We start from the raw sequence: 15,253 nt of genomic DNA on the forward strand, positions 1-15,253 counted from the left end.
CGGTCATCCCAGCACGACAGCTTTCTGGGTAATTTATGTGAGGCCAACATTATGAACAGTTAGGAATGACTGCGCTTGATTTTTCTGAAGCCGTTTCCTTTACCTGCCAGGCCCCAGTCACAGGTGTCTCAAATGTGTAAGCATGCTATGAGTACATTATAAAACTTTTTTTTCATTATTCCAATCTAGCCCTAAACTCAAATTCATAAAAATAATAGGAATGTGATGGAAAATTCTCCACGGGCAAACTCACTGGGGTGTTTTAAAACGATCTCTGAGTGTGTGTGATGCATTAGGATACTATGGGTAATTATCATGAGATGAAGCATGCCTTCTGCTATTCCAGCATCGTTGTGCTCTCTGGCGCAGGCAGAACTAAACATACTTCTCTCTTCCTCTTTTCTGTATTTTGCTCTTAGAGGGAAAATAAATATCTTATAAGCAGGCAAGGGGAAATGAATTATTTCAGTTCAGGGTCTGAACTGTTCATCTGTACTTGGAACACTGCAGGCAATCACTTGCTTGGATGCTTATTCTGGAAGAAGGTGCATATCAAACTGGCAGGTAATGGGGCTAAGTGACATCCACCATGTGAGCCTCCCCTTCTCTAATGTAGCATTTCACATTCAGTCAATGCAAAGCACATTTAAGCCAGCTTTAAACAAATGGTTTGTTTTTTCTGTTCCACTTCTGGCTCTCGATTGATCAGAGCACAACTAAGACTTCTTGCCATCTGGAGGCTCTTATCGCTCCAAGGAAGTGCAGCATTTGGGGCTGGCCACACTTACCAGCTGAGTCTTTCTTTGGCATTCAATCTTATTTGCGGTGCTGAGTCCCCCCCCCCCCCGCCAAAAACCAACAATTAAAGCTTTGTAAAATATCTTTATGAAACCTACACTGCGCACGTTGCGGAGACGTGATGCGCGTGTACAATGTGCGCACGCGCAAAATTCTTCCTGAAGCCTTTTGCAGCCAAGCAGGGGGAGGGGCGGCAGGGAGGTATCCTGCCGCCCCAATTGCTAACTAAAAAAGGCACGCCGGAGGGGGAAAAGCGGCGGGAGGGGTAAGTACACCCTCCCCCTGCCCTTAAAGGAACCCCCACCCCAGTGCCGGACCGCAGCTCTGTGGTTCCGTGTACATCACTACTCTTGGTCTAGGCCAAATTCTAGAATTATCCTGGGATTTCTCCAGGGTTCCATTAGGTTTTCCTTTTAAAGTGACTAATATATTAGCAATCATTGAGAAGAAGGCCTTAAGCAAAGTGGATTACATTTCTGTTCATTTCACACTTACACTGAGGCTTTTTAGATAGCAGGCTTTACCATGGGTTTACCACAAGGTTTTACTGTGAGTTTGGGGCATAACAGATACTCCAACACAAAAAGAAGAATTTTTTTATCCCAGACATAAATCAGGCAATGTTCCAATATGAGGGAAAACCCCGAATCGTCTGTGAAGTACTCTCTGAACTATCACATGGATCTCAGGGCAAATATGGCTGATATGTGAATACACACCCACCCTCCCAAATTAAAGTTGTGGTAAAGTCGCAATCTGAAAAAGCTACAGGCTAGGAGATATGCATCCACATTTCTGCAGTGTGTTTTCTGTAGCAATAAATATCTCTTTCCTAATAGCTAACTCTCTTTGCAATGGAATTAGCCTTGCTATTCGCTCCTACAACTACCCAGATAAGCATGGCACACCCCCAGTCTTCTATCACAATGTTAATGAGCTGGTAAGATGTAGGATCATTAACGGGGGGGGGGGACCTCTCTCTCTCCCAGGAAGAGATGTCCCAGTCTCAGATAAAGCTTTTGAGTTCACCCATTCAGTACTCCACACACAGCTCTTGACCAGCCATTCCATCTTTTGTTTCTTAAAGATCACGCCCACTTGATTGGTTCATGCAAACATGAACACATGAGCTTCAGCCCCTGCAGTCAGGATGCCTGACTTGTGCATTGCCTCAGGGCATAAATTTGCCTATTTGCATCCCACATCCAAACACATGTTTGAGGCACTTAGAACACCCAGAGAACTCTCAGAGCCTACCCTAGATCCAAGGAAAAAGGTCTCTGCTCCCATACCACACAGACCTATACCACATTGGTTCTTCAGCCCACAAGTGATCATGCTGAACCACTTGCTTCTTTACTTTCCTGCCTTTCTACGTTGCCCTGGAGAGGAAATCTATCTTCGCACTTCAGCTGCAAGTGCACCCAATGCACCAACGGATCAGGACCGGTAATACTAATGTGAGACTCTAGTTAATACTGTTAGTTAAGATTTTATTGCCTCCTCACCTTGCCTAATCAATCTTTTTATCTTCCTATACCCTGATTATCCCTAAATAAATCTGATTGTACCAAATTTCTGTCTTATCAGACCAAAACTGTGCACAAATTGACACTTTAATGAACTGTTCCATATAGTCACACTGATTTCCCCCCACTAGTCCAAAAGCTTGATTGGAGTATTAAGCCAGCACTCTGGGATACTTTAATTAACAAGTGTAGTGGTTAGAGTGTTGAACTAGGACCGGAGACACCTGAGTTCAAATCCCCATTCAGCCATGAAACTTACTGAGTGACACTGGGCTAGTCACTTAACTCTCAGTCTAACCTACCCCACAGGGTTGTTGTGAGGATAAAAATAATAACCATGTACTCTGGGCTCCTTGGAGAAAGAGTGGGATATAAATATACAAATAAAATAGAATGTGTTTAAACACATTGAAAAAGATCCCCTGAAATACTGATCCAGGCCACAGACTCTCAAAAAATGTGGGGAGAAGAGGTCATATAGTCATAGTGTTGGAATGAACCTGGATAGGCTAGCTGCTAGTGTCACTGTGCAGTCTTCTTTATTAAAGACCCTTAACAGAGTAGCCAATATGAGTCACATCTGGGATAGTCAGCTTCTATATTTCAGGGCTGCTATATTCTCTAGACATTAGTCTCAGAGTCACAGGAATATTTTGCTGCACAGTGAATAGGCTTTATAATTAATTGCCATTAACTGACATCAATAACAATGTCAGAACATGTGTTCTCACAGGGTATGAAGTCACTGATGAGCAGGTGCATAAGATAGCAATATTGTCAATTTAGATGAAATACATACGATGACTCATTGCTTCTCTGAACATAACTTCTGGGTAAAAAAGTGTATGTTCAAATAACACTGAACAATTTTTTAAAAAATTTGTTATATTAAGATTCGGTAGATTCCTTGTGCTGGATGAAGAATCTTATGGGGGGTGGATATGGTCCTCTCGTTTAATCAGGTTATGTTTCAGAGCGGAAGAGTTGAACAGAAAATAAGCTTGGCAAAATACCTGGGTTACCAGTTCTTTTTCAGATACAGTACTGGCATTTGACTCCTGTGGTTCACTCTGCACTTGTCTTCTCCAGCCTGAGCTAGTGATATCACTGGCATAGGCAGACATTTTGCAGACAAGAGAGTGCAGTTCTTTAGCTGACATTTGCAACAGCATTGCAGCTCTGAAAAACATGTGAAGTGAATTTGGCAGGTGGAAGATGAAAAGTGAAAGTGCTGTGGGGTGCATTTGGTATTATGATTAGATGAACTTGTCAAGAAAAACTAGTCTGTGTGAGGGATGGCCAAGGTGATTCACGTATGAGTTACATCTTCTGGTTGGCAAAAACTGTTAGATGGAATATCTGTAAAAAGCAAAAACAGTATTTGAGAGATATTCAGTTCTTGGTTTTCACCTTACAAGAGGATGGGATATTTGGGGGATTACTACTGAGAGATGAAGCATTTTATCTCAGCGACATACATTCTAATCTGATAATATACTCAGAAGCTATTCAAAAGCTCCTAGCTTCAATTTGGTCCTTGTTTTTTCAAGATAATATTGGGTCAAAAGAAGAACATAAACAGATATGAACAGATGAACACCGTCTATGTTAATGAAAGTCTTTGTTTAATAAGCTGCTTTGTTTAATTGGGTAAGTTAGGTGGTCAGTGGACAAGGTCTGCCAGTCCTGAGGCAAATGGGTTGTGACTTGTTCTGCCTTATGAAACACTGGCAAATGCTAGGGAAATGCCATTCCCTTGCCATCACAGCGTAATGCTATACAGCGATGTATAGTGATGTCATCAAATGTCATAATGCCCTGGTTCAAAATATGAATTTGGGACACTAAATTACATTAGTATTGTATTAGTACTCTGCCTTAGTAGATTATTATTCTGCCTTAGACCCATCCTTCAATAGTCCTTCTCCAGCTGTGATAACCTGAGCCAGGGAAGCTCTCCTCATTTCCCCTCTCATTCATTCATTTACTTGGCTACAATGCAATGGCAGAGAGACAGATTTCTTTTGGCACTTGAACACCACCACAGTAGTTTCCCAGGACCTAAGAATGCCAGAAATAGTTGTTTTCCTTGTGTGTTTGGGAAGATGCATATCCCAATGCCTGGGAAGTTGCCATAGCATCATTCCAGGATCCTACCAGGATCCCTGTAGAAGTGTCTGACCAGATTGATTGTGTGTACTTAGGTTTGGGGACCAGGCATAGATTGGGACTTCTATTGGTATACCGATTGCCTTGTTGCCCAACAGAGTCCCTAACTGAGCCCCTGGTGGCGCAGTGGTAAAAACTGCCGCCCTGTAACCAGAAGGTTACAAGTTCAATCCTGACCAGGGGCTCAAGGTTGACTCAGCCTTCCATCCTTCCGAGGTCGGTAAAATGAGTACCCAGAATGTTGGGGGCAATATGCTAAAATCATTGTAAACCGCTTAGAGAGCTCTGGCTATAGAGCGGTATATAAATGTAAGTGCTATTGCTATTGCTAACTGAGCTCACGGACTTGGTCTTGGGTTTGGTGTTGGAGTCCCCCAGGATTGTGGTATGGTGGACTTCAATATTCACTTCAAGACCAATCCATTCGGGGCAGCTCAGGCGTTCATAGCGGCCATGACAACTATGGGCCTATCCCAAGTGGTCTTGGGACCAATGCATGTTGCTGGTCACATGCTTGATCTGCTCTTTGACTCTGATCAGGTGGTGTTCCATGGGTGGGGACTCCTGTGATTTTCCCATTGTCATGGACATACCACCATCTGGTTAAGGGTGGACTCACAACCACATCCCACCTTTGCAGGGGTGAGGGTGCTATTAGGATGGTCTGCCCGAGAAAGTTATTGGATCCATTAGGATTCCAAGAAGCCTTGGAGGGATTTAGTATTGGCTCTGTCAGTGATCTTGTTGATGCCCTGGTGGAGAACTGGAACAACAAGATCACCAGGGCAGTAGACATGATTGCTCTTAAGTGTCCTCTCTGACCCACTTCGAAATTGGCCCCTTGGTATACAGAATATCTATGGGGGCTGAAGTGGCAGGGTAGATAACTGGAGCACAAGTGGAGAAAGATGACTCACATCCGACAGATTACAACACAGAGCACATCTATGCTCAGGCAATAAGTGCAGCAAAGAAGCAATTCTTTTCTGCACATATTGCATCTGCAAGCTCACGTTTGGCGGAGTTGTCCAGGGTTCTGAGGGGGCTAGTATGTGCTCCTCCTTCCCTGAATCAGAATTTGAACCACCAGTTACCTGCTGTGAAATTTTTAATGAGTTTTTTATGGACAAAATCTCTCATATTTGGGCCGACTTAGACTCATACCCACAATTACTGCAATGTCTGATGTGGAAGTGTCCAGTGACTACTCTTATATGGTTAGACTGGATCAGTTCCAGTTTGTGACTCATGAGGTTGTGGACAAGTGCTGCCATGGCATGCCATTGCAAGGCATTTAATTTATTTTTATGTAAATAAATAGCTTGGGCTCAGCAAACCAAGCTATTTATTCACATATTAAATAAATAGCTTTCATATTTACATATTTTTAAAAAGGAAAGTAGCTTTCTAATTCTAAGCGCAACTCAGACCCAGTTGTCGTCCTGATGATGTGATTGTGAGTGTACCAGGGTCTGACTCACTCTTCCCATACCATGAGCCCTGACCATACCTCCTTATTTCATTGCTGTACTGGTGGCAGCTTATGCTTTGGCAGTAATGCAACTGAGCAGATTCAGCAGAGGTGCTCTTACCCCTGATGCTCTACACCCAGGCCAGCTAGTATCACTTGTTTATTATTTTGATTTATTTATTATTAAAACTTTTATACCGCCCTTCCAAAAGGCTCAGGGCAGTTTACATTAAAACACCATTAAAATCAATTAATAATTAAAACAAAAAATTATAAAACATAAAACAATGATTAACAATTAAAAACATCATAAAACAACAATTAAACAATCAGAACAATTTAAAAACAAGTTTTAAAAAGCTGAGAAAGCCTGGCTGAAGAGATGTGTTTTCAGGTGTTTTCTGAAAATTGCCAGAGATGGGGAGGATCGTATCTCTGCAGGGAGCGCATTCAACAATCTCGGGGCAGCAGCCGAGAAGGCCCGTCTCTGTGTAGCCACCAAACGAGTTGGTGGCAACTGGAGATGGACCTCCTCAAATGACCTCAGCGGCCGGTGGGGCTCATAGTGAAGAAGACGCTCTCTTAAATACCCAGGGCCTAAGCCGTTTAGGGCTTTATAAGTTATAACTAGCACTTTGTATTTTGCCCAGAAACCTACTGGCAGCCAGTGTAACTCCATCAACAAAGGAGTAATGTGGTCTCTCTGAGATGACCCAGAGACCAACCTGGCTGCCGCATTCTGGACCAACTGAAGTTTCCGGACTACGTACAAAAGCAGCCCCACATAGAGCGCATTACAGAAGTCCAGTCTGGAGGTTACCAACAAATGTCCCACTGTTTTGAGGTCACTGATCTCGAGAAATGGGCACAGCTGGCGTATCAGCCGAAGCTGATAGAAGGCACCCCTGGCCACCGCCTCAACCTGAGAAACCAAGGAGAGAAGCTGATCCAGAAGTACTCCCAGACTGCGAACCTGTTCCTTTTGGGGAAGTGTGACCCCGTCTAGAACAGGCAGGTCAAAATCATCCTAATGACGCATCTTTAACAGAGTACTCTTTGGCTAACTTTCTTTTTCTGGGTTTCATTTTCTTTTCGGTGTCAACCTCACTTCTCCCTCCCCCATTTCCCCCTACATAAGTTTTTAAAATTACCAGATATTTGAAGATTGGCAGAATTCCCTCTCATGATTATGTATTTTTCATTACTGCTGTGTTTGTGATAACCCTGCTGAATAAATAATAGATCATGTCAAAATAGAAATACATTTTTTTAAAGTTTCTAAAGAATACTTGGCAACAAACACTATTTTATATTAACAAGCTGCCATTTATTAGGTGGAAATTATAAGAGGAAAAGAGGTAAAAACTAGTTGACTGCAAGATATAAGAAGTGGGGGGTACTGCCTGAGGCTCAGTAAATGACTTAAAATTAAAAGGGCTTTCAAAGCTTTTAAAAATGTTATTTACATGGTAAGGTGAAAAAAAGAGTAGTTAAATAACAGAGGGTGCAAATTCATTTCTTCTCTCTTTCCCTGTGAATAGCCAAAGGAAAATTGGACTGTAACTGAAAGCATTTATCTCCTTTAATTTTCATCTATAAGTTCTGATTCCTGTCTCTTTCTGGATTGAATTACTTCATATCTTTCTTTCCACATGACAAATTCACTCATCAGTGTGGTTGTAACAGTGGCCTGCAAATTGTTGCTCAGATTGATAACCAACTATTATTTCTTCTAGCCAGCTGTGAAGTCCAGTCCCACCATGATACTGCAACAATAATATACAGTCGTTCCTCGCCTATTACGAGTTTCCCAATCATGGACTTAAGTATCCATGACTGGGAAATTGTGAGTGGAATATTTGTGGTTTGCAAAGGGTTTTGTTTTTTTGGTGGGTTTTTTCATGGGTTTGGGGGGTATTTCCGGGGTCAGGGGGTCATTTCCGGGGATCAGGGGGAAATTTCCAGGGGTTTGAGGGTGATTTTCGGGGGTTTGGGTGATCTGTTTTTCTTACTTTTGCTGCTGTGCGGCGGTGGTGCAGTGGGGGTGATGGTGAGAGCTCTGCCCACCTCCTAAACTGTCGGGCACTGGAGGTTGGGAGCTGGAGGTGACAGGCTAGGTGCTGGAGGTGGCGAAAGAGCTCCTTGCACGGGAGCATTTGGGAGGAAGGAAGGCCTGTGTAAGGAGTTATTTCGCTTCTGCCGAGACTGCAGAGAAAGAGCTCCTTACATGGGCCTTCCTTCCTCCCAAATGCTACAGATCGGGTGCGTGTGTGAAATGGGCCCAATCTGTAGCATTTAGGAGGAAGGCGGGCCTGTGTAAGGAGCTCTTTTGTCACCTCCAGTGCCCGACCACCTGCCGCCTCCAATGCTCGCCTTCAGTGCCTGACTTTCAGCACCCAACCATTTGGGAGGCGGGCAGAGCTCTTGCTACCGCCCCCGCTGCACCGCCACCACATAGTGACAGCTGTAAAAGTAAGAAAAAACAATTTAATTTTCCCTCTCCCCTGTCAGGGGGCAATTATCAGGGGTCAGGGGGGATTTTTTCATTCGCGATTCCCCTAACCCCCTGTTTCCCATTCAGTGCAATGTTGCCCCAACTTCAAATCTGACAACCGCAAAGTTTTCCCAGAACGGAACCCTTGCGGTTGGCGAGGGACAACTGTATATATTATTTATCCAGATAGGTATTCAATCTGATGAAACTGAAGTAATGAAAACGTAGGCTTTATCTAGGTTCATGAACACATGGGGGAAAATCTTTTTATCTGGGATTCATTCCACTGCTTTTGACCATTATTTTTCCTTTTGCATTCTAAAATCTGATTTTTGTCCCTACACAGTTATATAACGTTTTATTAAAAGCTCAGATATTGCACTGTGTATTTGGATTGAGGCTTAATCTAAATAAGATAGAGGTATTGATGGCCATTAGGACAGCTAAGCAGGGAGTAGAGGTTCACCTGTTCTATACGGGGTTGCGCTCCAGAACAGGTGTGTAGTCTGGGGACTCTCCTGCACTCAGTGGTGCTGCTCCTGAAAGGCCAGCTAGTGGTTGTGGCCAGGAGTGTCTTTGCTCAGCTTCAGCTTGTGAGCCAGCTGCAGCCCTTCCTTAAAAAAGTGGATCTGGCTACTGTTACCATCATGTCATACTTGCAGTGCACTGTGTGGGCCTGCTCTTGCAAAGGCTTTGGAAATTGCAGCTGGGTGCTTTCCAGACTCGCTGCTCATCATCAGCAAAATGCCTTTGTTCGGGCAAGTTGCATTTGGAACGTAAACAGCAGGGGAAGCAGTCTCGCAGCAACTATCAACCCGAAAAAACAGCAACTCACACCAGATATACGACGTCCTTGCTCTATATCGCAGCGATTAAACTCACAAAGCACTGGAAATGTGAACGGCACCCTGCTCTCCATGTAGGGACTGCGGTGTCACGACGCAGGAAATGTGAAAGCACATTTCCGAGATACGTCCCGAGCCTGTTGTAGGGTCTAGTCTGGAAAGCACCCTGGTGCAGAATACAACTTTTAAGTTAGTGTCTGGGGCTGTTTGGGTAGAACCATATTACCCCAGTCCTGAAAGAACTGCACTGGCTGACAATCTATTCCAATTTAGCTTTAAGACCTGAACACCTAGATTCTAGATATCAAAAGGACTGCTTGCTCCCAAATGTATCTACCTGCCTAACAAGATATTCAGGAGCTGGGGTGTGTGGGGTGTGTGTCTACTGAAGCCTGATTGTCCTGTACATGGGATGGAGCCTTCTTGGTTGGTGGTTGTCTCTAGATTGTAGAACTCCCTCCCTGCTGAGACCTGTTCACTCACCTCCCTCACAGCCTTCTGTAAACTGGTGAAGGCTGCCCTTTCATCCAGGCCATAAGGGAATGTGAGTGCTGCCTTTGTTCTGCTCTGTGTTTTTGCTCCTTTTTCTAGTGTGAATTTGAATTTATCGTTTTAACACTGTTAATATAGGAACATAGGAAACTGCCATATACTGAGTCAGACCCTTGGTCTATCTAGCTCAGTATTGTCTTCACAGACTGGCAGCGGCTTCTCCAAGGTTGCAGGCAGGAATCTCTCTCAGCCATACTGTATGCTTTGGTAGTTTGTTGGTTCATTAAAAAAATATTGTCCTATTAAATAATAATAATAATAATAATAATAATCTTGTCCTATCTTGGAGAAGCCAGGGAGGGAACTTGAAACCTTCTGCTCTTCCCAGAGCAGCTTCATCCCCTGAGGGGAATATCTTGCAGTGCTCACACATCAAGTCTCCCATTCATATGCAACCTGGGCAGACCCTGCTTAGCTATGGGGACAAGTCATGCTTGCTACCACAAGACCTTTTATATTTGCTGTGAGCTGTTACAAGAAATAAGAATGCTAGGGTTGCATTGTTGTGTGACTGCATGTAAAGCAGATGGAGACTTACAGAAGCTTTGGAAGACTGTGTCGATTGCACATGCAAAATATTTTCATAATATTTAGCATGAGGCAAATTAATTGTCATATTACACTGCTGTATACAGGAAATAGGCAACATCTGCAACTTGTGAAAGGCCTGCTTCTAATAAACTGTATCTAGCTGTTGCTTTAATTTCAAAATAACAACCCCAAACATAAGCTACTTCCTTAAACGGTATTTCAAATATGAAATAAAATACTTTATTTGAGAGATACGTGGAGTACGACATGCAAAGCTATTTCCAAAACACCAAACGCATTCATTCAGTAAAGCTTCAGTGATTCCAAACTGAACAGTAATTCTGAACTGATTTAACGTAAATTGTACTGGGATATTTATAGTTGTCTATAGATATTTATAGTTGTAACAAAGTTACAAGAAATGCAGCATATTTGTTTTTAGAAATCAACTTTTTCTTTGTCTGATTTTTAAATGATTAATTTACGTGTTGAAAAACACTAATGGAAAAGACTTTTGATAACTTTCTCGCATTCTGAGACAGAATGACCATCTTCAATGTTTTCTTCTACTAATTTGAGAATACAGAGGATTCCCTATTAGAATAAACTGAAAATACCACTGTTGTAATATGGTTCGAACCAAATTTAAGCAGTGGATTTGCTTTTTGTCTAGGCAGAATGTTCAGCTGGGCGCTTTCCTGATTAAACCCTACAACAGGAGTAAACTGCTTCAGCTTGGCAGGATCGTATTGAAAACGATCCCCAGAATCTCAAATCCCTATAATGGCAAAGTGCAGTTACTTTTTTGTGGCATACATGCAATGTGGTAGCATTATATTGCAAAGATAAAATCTGAAAGAAGGCATCGGAAATGTACAGTAAATGGCACCTTGCTGTCAGCACAAGGACTGAGGTGTCACAATATAGGAGGTATGGAAGCACACTTAGGAGATCTGTAGTGACACTGTTGTAGGGTTTAATCTGGAAAGTGCCCTGATGAGTGCCAGAAAGTACCAGAACCTGTTCAGGGTTCAACAAATGCGACGGTGGGAGGGGAGCTGATGCATCAGTCTCACTGTCATGGTGCTGGCAGGCCTTTTATACAACACATATTCCAGACTCTCAGGAATATTATTAGTGCCGCCAGTGTCAAATTTTAATGTATAGTTAAAAGTATAAATTGCAATCCTGGACATAGAGTATTTAAATCCCTGATAAAATCAGTGGTGGCATCTAAGCAACCTACTTAAATATGTGCAAGATTACAATTTTCATTTAGCTCTATCTTAGATTGATCATAGCAGTAGATTAACTGAAATCAACAGCCCTACTTGAAATGTATTATTATACTTTTCAGTATTTTTATTTACTTTAATATGAATGAATGAATGAATGAATGAATGATGTCATTTGTTAGCCGCCTGAAAATAAACTGTTCTCTGGGAGGCTCACAACATAACATTAAAACATACACTAAAAACACCCAACACATTAAATCATAACAGAGCAAGGGCGGGGCGGGGGGGAGAGAAAGAAAATACAAAACACAATACAAAGCAATAATAAAACTCTTTAAAAATCAGTTAAAAATTAAATTTAAAAATCAAAATGTTAAAGGCCTGAGTGAACAAAAAGGTCTTTATCTGGCATCTAAAAGAACAAAGTGATGAAGCCAGGTGAACCTCACTTGGGAGGCTATTCCATAAGTGGGATGCAACCACTGAAAAGGCCAGGTAGTTTTATATCATAAAACTATCCCACTTTTCTTTGTTTGACAAAGAAAATCCACCTTTATTGGATTCAGACAAATAAAGGTGGGATATACATTTTAAAATTATAAACAAACAAATAAAAGCCAATGAAGAATATATTTCAAGTAGGGTCCCCAATTTCAGCTGTTATTTCCTAATTTCAGTAATTAGTCAAACTGCAATCCCTATATATTTAGGTTGTTTGGGTGCCACTGATCTCATTAAGATGTAAATAATCAATGTGTAGAATTGCAGGCTAAATTTTTATGTAGGGCATTTTCTTTGAGACACTGACAGTTACTGTTTTTCAATGATGAGTATGTGAAAGGAGTGCTGGACTCATTACCGGCCCATTTAAAATGCCATTCAATACATAAGCGTCTTATTAATAATAAAACACATTGTAATTCTTGCCAGGTGGGAAAAATCCGGAAGACCTCTGCCCGTAAACGGGAATTCCATGTACTGTCCATGGTGATCACGACCATCATCTGCTACCTGATCTGCTGGATGCCTTATGGAGTCATCGCTCTGCTTGCAGCCTTCGGCAGGCCAGGCTTGGTGTCTCCAGTAGCCAGTGTCATCCCCTCTATCCTGGCAAAGAGCAGCACGGTATGCAATCCAATCATCTACATTCTTATGAACAAGCAGGTGAGAACGATTGTTCAAGTTAACTTTTCACTACAGTTTTATGTAAATTGAAAATTACTTCTATGCTGCTGTAACCTCTCCACTGTCCTCTTCCAGGGAGCTACATGCCTGTGTTTCAGTATGTGCCCCAAACATCCTGGCATCTGAAGCAGCAAATAAAAATCTCAGGCTATCCTCCCACCCATAGTAAAAAACATAGTGTTACGTAGCTGAAAGTGTATTAATGCTTACAAATATGCTGCCTCACTGTGTGGCTGTCTTACTCTTCCTAATGGTAATGTCAAAGCCTTGCTTTGACACCTGCAGAAGAAACAATGTGATGACCTTATATAAAGAGAGCTAAGCAGTGGCCCAAGACCGTAGGCCGGGTCTTGAGGCCTGAGGCCGGGAGAGAGCCAAATGCCAACGCTCTCCTCTGTGTGTCCCTTTATGTTTGTGGTGTTAGCAGTCACCACCACATGCATGTGGAGATGTGTACAAATGGGAACATCCACCTCCTCCTTCTAGGCCAGAGTGCACCTTCGTGCATCCTCCTACTTCCTTTGGGACAGGGGGGTGATGTAAAGGACAATGAAGTGGAAGAGGAAATGATGAAAGGGCAATAGAGTACAGGAGACAATCTATTGTTTTCTGAACTCTTTTGACGCACAGTGGAAAGAAATTGTTTTTAAAAATTAAACCTTTATTGCTTCACAGTTCATTAGAAACTTAAACAACCTGTTGCTCTTTGTTCAGGCAAATGCTAGAATTATACTGGGGTTGCCCTTCCCTTTTCCCCAGGGTTCCACTAGCATTTCCTTTTAAAGTGACTAATATATTAACAATCAACTAGCTGATCCGGCACAGAGTATCTGCACCCCTAGTCCCCGCCCCTCCTGGCTTGCCACCCCCACTGCATTCTTCCCAACCGCGCCTCTTCTTCTCCCCCACCCGCAGCCGCTGTGTCTGCCCACCTGCTGGGCCAGCTTGCCATTCGCGGCTGCGTCGGCCACCTGCCATTTGCCTCTCCACCCACCTGTCGGTCGCGATGGCCTATCGGTCGTGGCGGCCCATCACGGTATGGCCGCTGCAGCCTGGCCACCCGCCCACCGGTCGGGGCCACCCGCTTGCCAGGCCCACCTCCCGTTCGCAGCCACCATTCACGGCCGCCTGTTGGCCCACTCGCCAGTTGAGGCCACTCTGGCTGGCCACCTGCTGGGGCTGCTCACCTGTCCGCCAGCCACCTGTCTTCTCCCTGCTCCCCCCGGCCGCTGGCCATTCGCTGGGCTGCCACTTCTTCCTCCCTGCAGTTCCCCGTCACTAATTGGCAGCTTTCTTGCAAGAGCTGCCACGCATGGGATTAGTGACGGGTGCGCCTAAAGGAATTAAATATATAGATAGACTAGTAACTTTAAGCCCGTTAAATAAACGGGTGCTAGTAGACCTTTGGGGCCAGCTAACTCCGCCTCCTCTGGCCGAGGCCGTGGCTCCGCCGCTGCCTCGGCCGCACCGCGTCCTCGTCCACCTGGCTGGGCCCACCGCCTCCTCTGGTCGAGAGTGGGGGCCCTTTTCTGAGAGTACTGCCCCACTCTCCCTCCCTCCCTTCTGCCCCACACTCTTGCCTCTCTTCCCCTCCCTCCCACCCCACTCTCTTGCCCTCCCCCCTCCCCCCGCCCCACTACCTCTTGCCCTTCCACCTCCCCCTCCCCTCCCCCACTCCCTCTTGCCCCTCCCCCTGCCCCCTCCCTCTTGCCCCTCCCCCTGCCCCACTCTCTCTTGCCCCTCCCCTCCCCCTGCCCCTGCCCCACTCCTCTTAAGGCCGTTATATTAATGTCGCTCGTTCTTTGGGGCTGGCTGTTCCCTTCTGTCTCCTGCCCCACTCTCCCTCCCTCCCATCTGCCCCCCACTCTTGCCTCTCTTCCCCTCCCTCCCCCTCTCAACCCTCTCTCTCACCCTCCCCTCCCTGTCAGCCTCCTGGCCCAGTCCCTCCTGCCCTCCCCACTCCCTCTTGCCCTTCCCTTCCCCCTCCCCTGCCCCACTCCCTCTTGCCCTCCCCTCTTGCCCTCCCCTCTCCCCCTCCCCTCTTGCCCTCCCCCTCCCCCCTGCCCCACTCCCTCTTGCCCTCCCCCTCCCCCTCCCCCTCCCCCCTGCCCCACTCCCTCTTGCTCTCCCCCTCCCCCCTGCCCCACTCCCTCTTGCCCTTCCCCTCCCCCCTGCACAGAAGAGTCGTGCGCTCCGGGCCCCACCGCCGCCATTCCCCCTCCCGCCACCGCAACAAAGGGAAGCCCCGCCCCCGCTCCCTGGCCCACGTGCGCGCTCCCCCTGCCCAGCTGCCAGTTCTCAGGGAGGGACTCCTCCGCCCTTCCTGGTCAGAATCCAGAGCCAGCTGGAGAGGCAGGCAGGTGGGAGTGGACGCCTTCGCCGTCGGGCCCCCCTGGTCGCTATGGGAAGCCGGGCGCTCTTCCTCCCGCTGTGCCCAGCCC

At 45.1% G+C, this 15,253-nt stretch overlaps 1 protein-coding gene across 1 annotated transcript in view; it reads left to right on the forward strand.

The window, feature by feature from the left end:
* LOC128349603 (parapinopsin-like) overlaps nucleotides 1-15,253 on the forward strand; it is a 95,591-nt gene that overhangs the window by 43,046 nt on the left and 37,292 nt on the right. Inside the window, exon 4 of the mRNA XM_053306203.1 lies at nucleotides 12,558-12,791. Within this exon, the coding sequence (XP_053162178.1) occupies nucleotides 12,558-12,791 (234 nt within the window). The remainder of the gene's footprint in view (nucleotides 1-12,557; nucleotides 12,792-15,253) is intronic.

This window comes from Hemicordylus capensis, chromosome 3 (genome assembly GCF_027244095.1).
Source record: "Hemicordylus capensis ecotype Gifberg chromosome 3, rHemCap1.1.pri, whole genome shotgun sequence".
Taxonomy (NCBI): Eukaryota; Metazoa; Chordata; class Lepidosauria; order Squamata; family Cordylidae; genus Hemicordylus; species Hemicordylus capensis.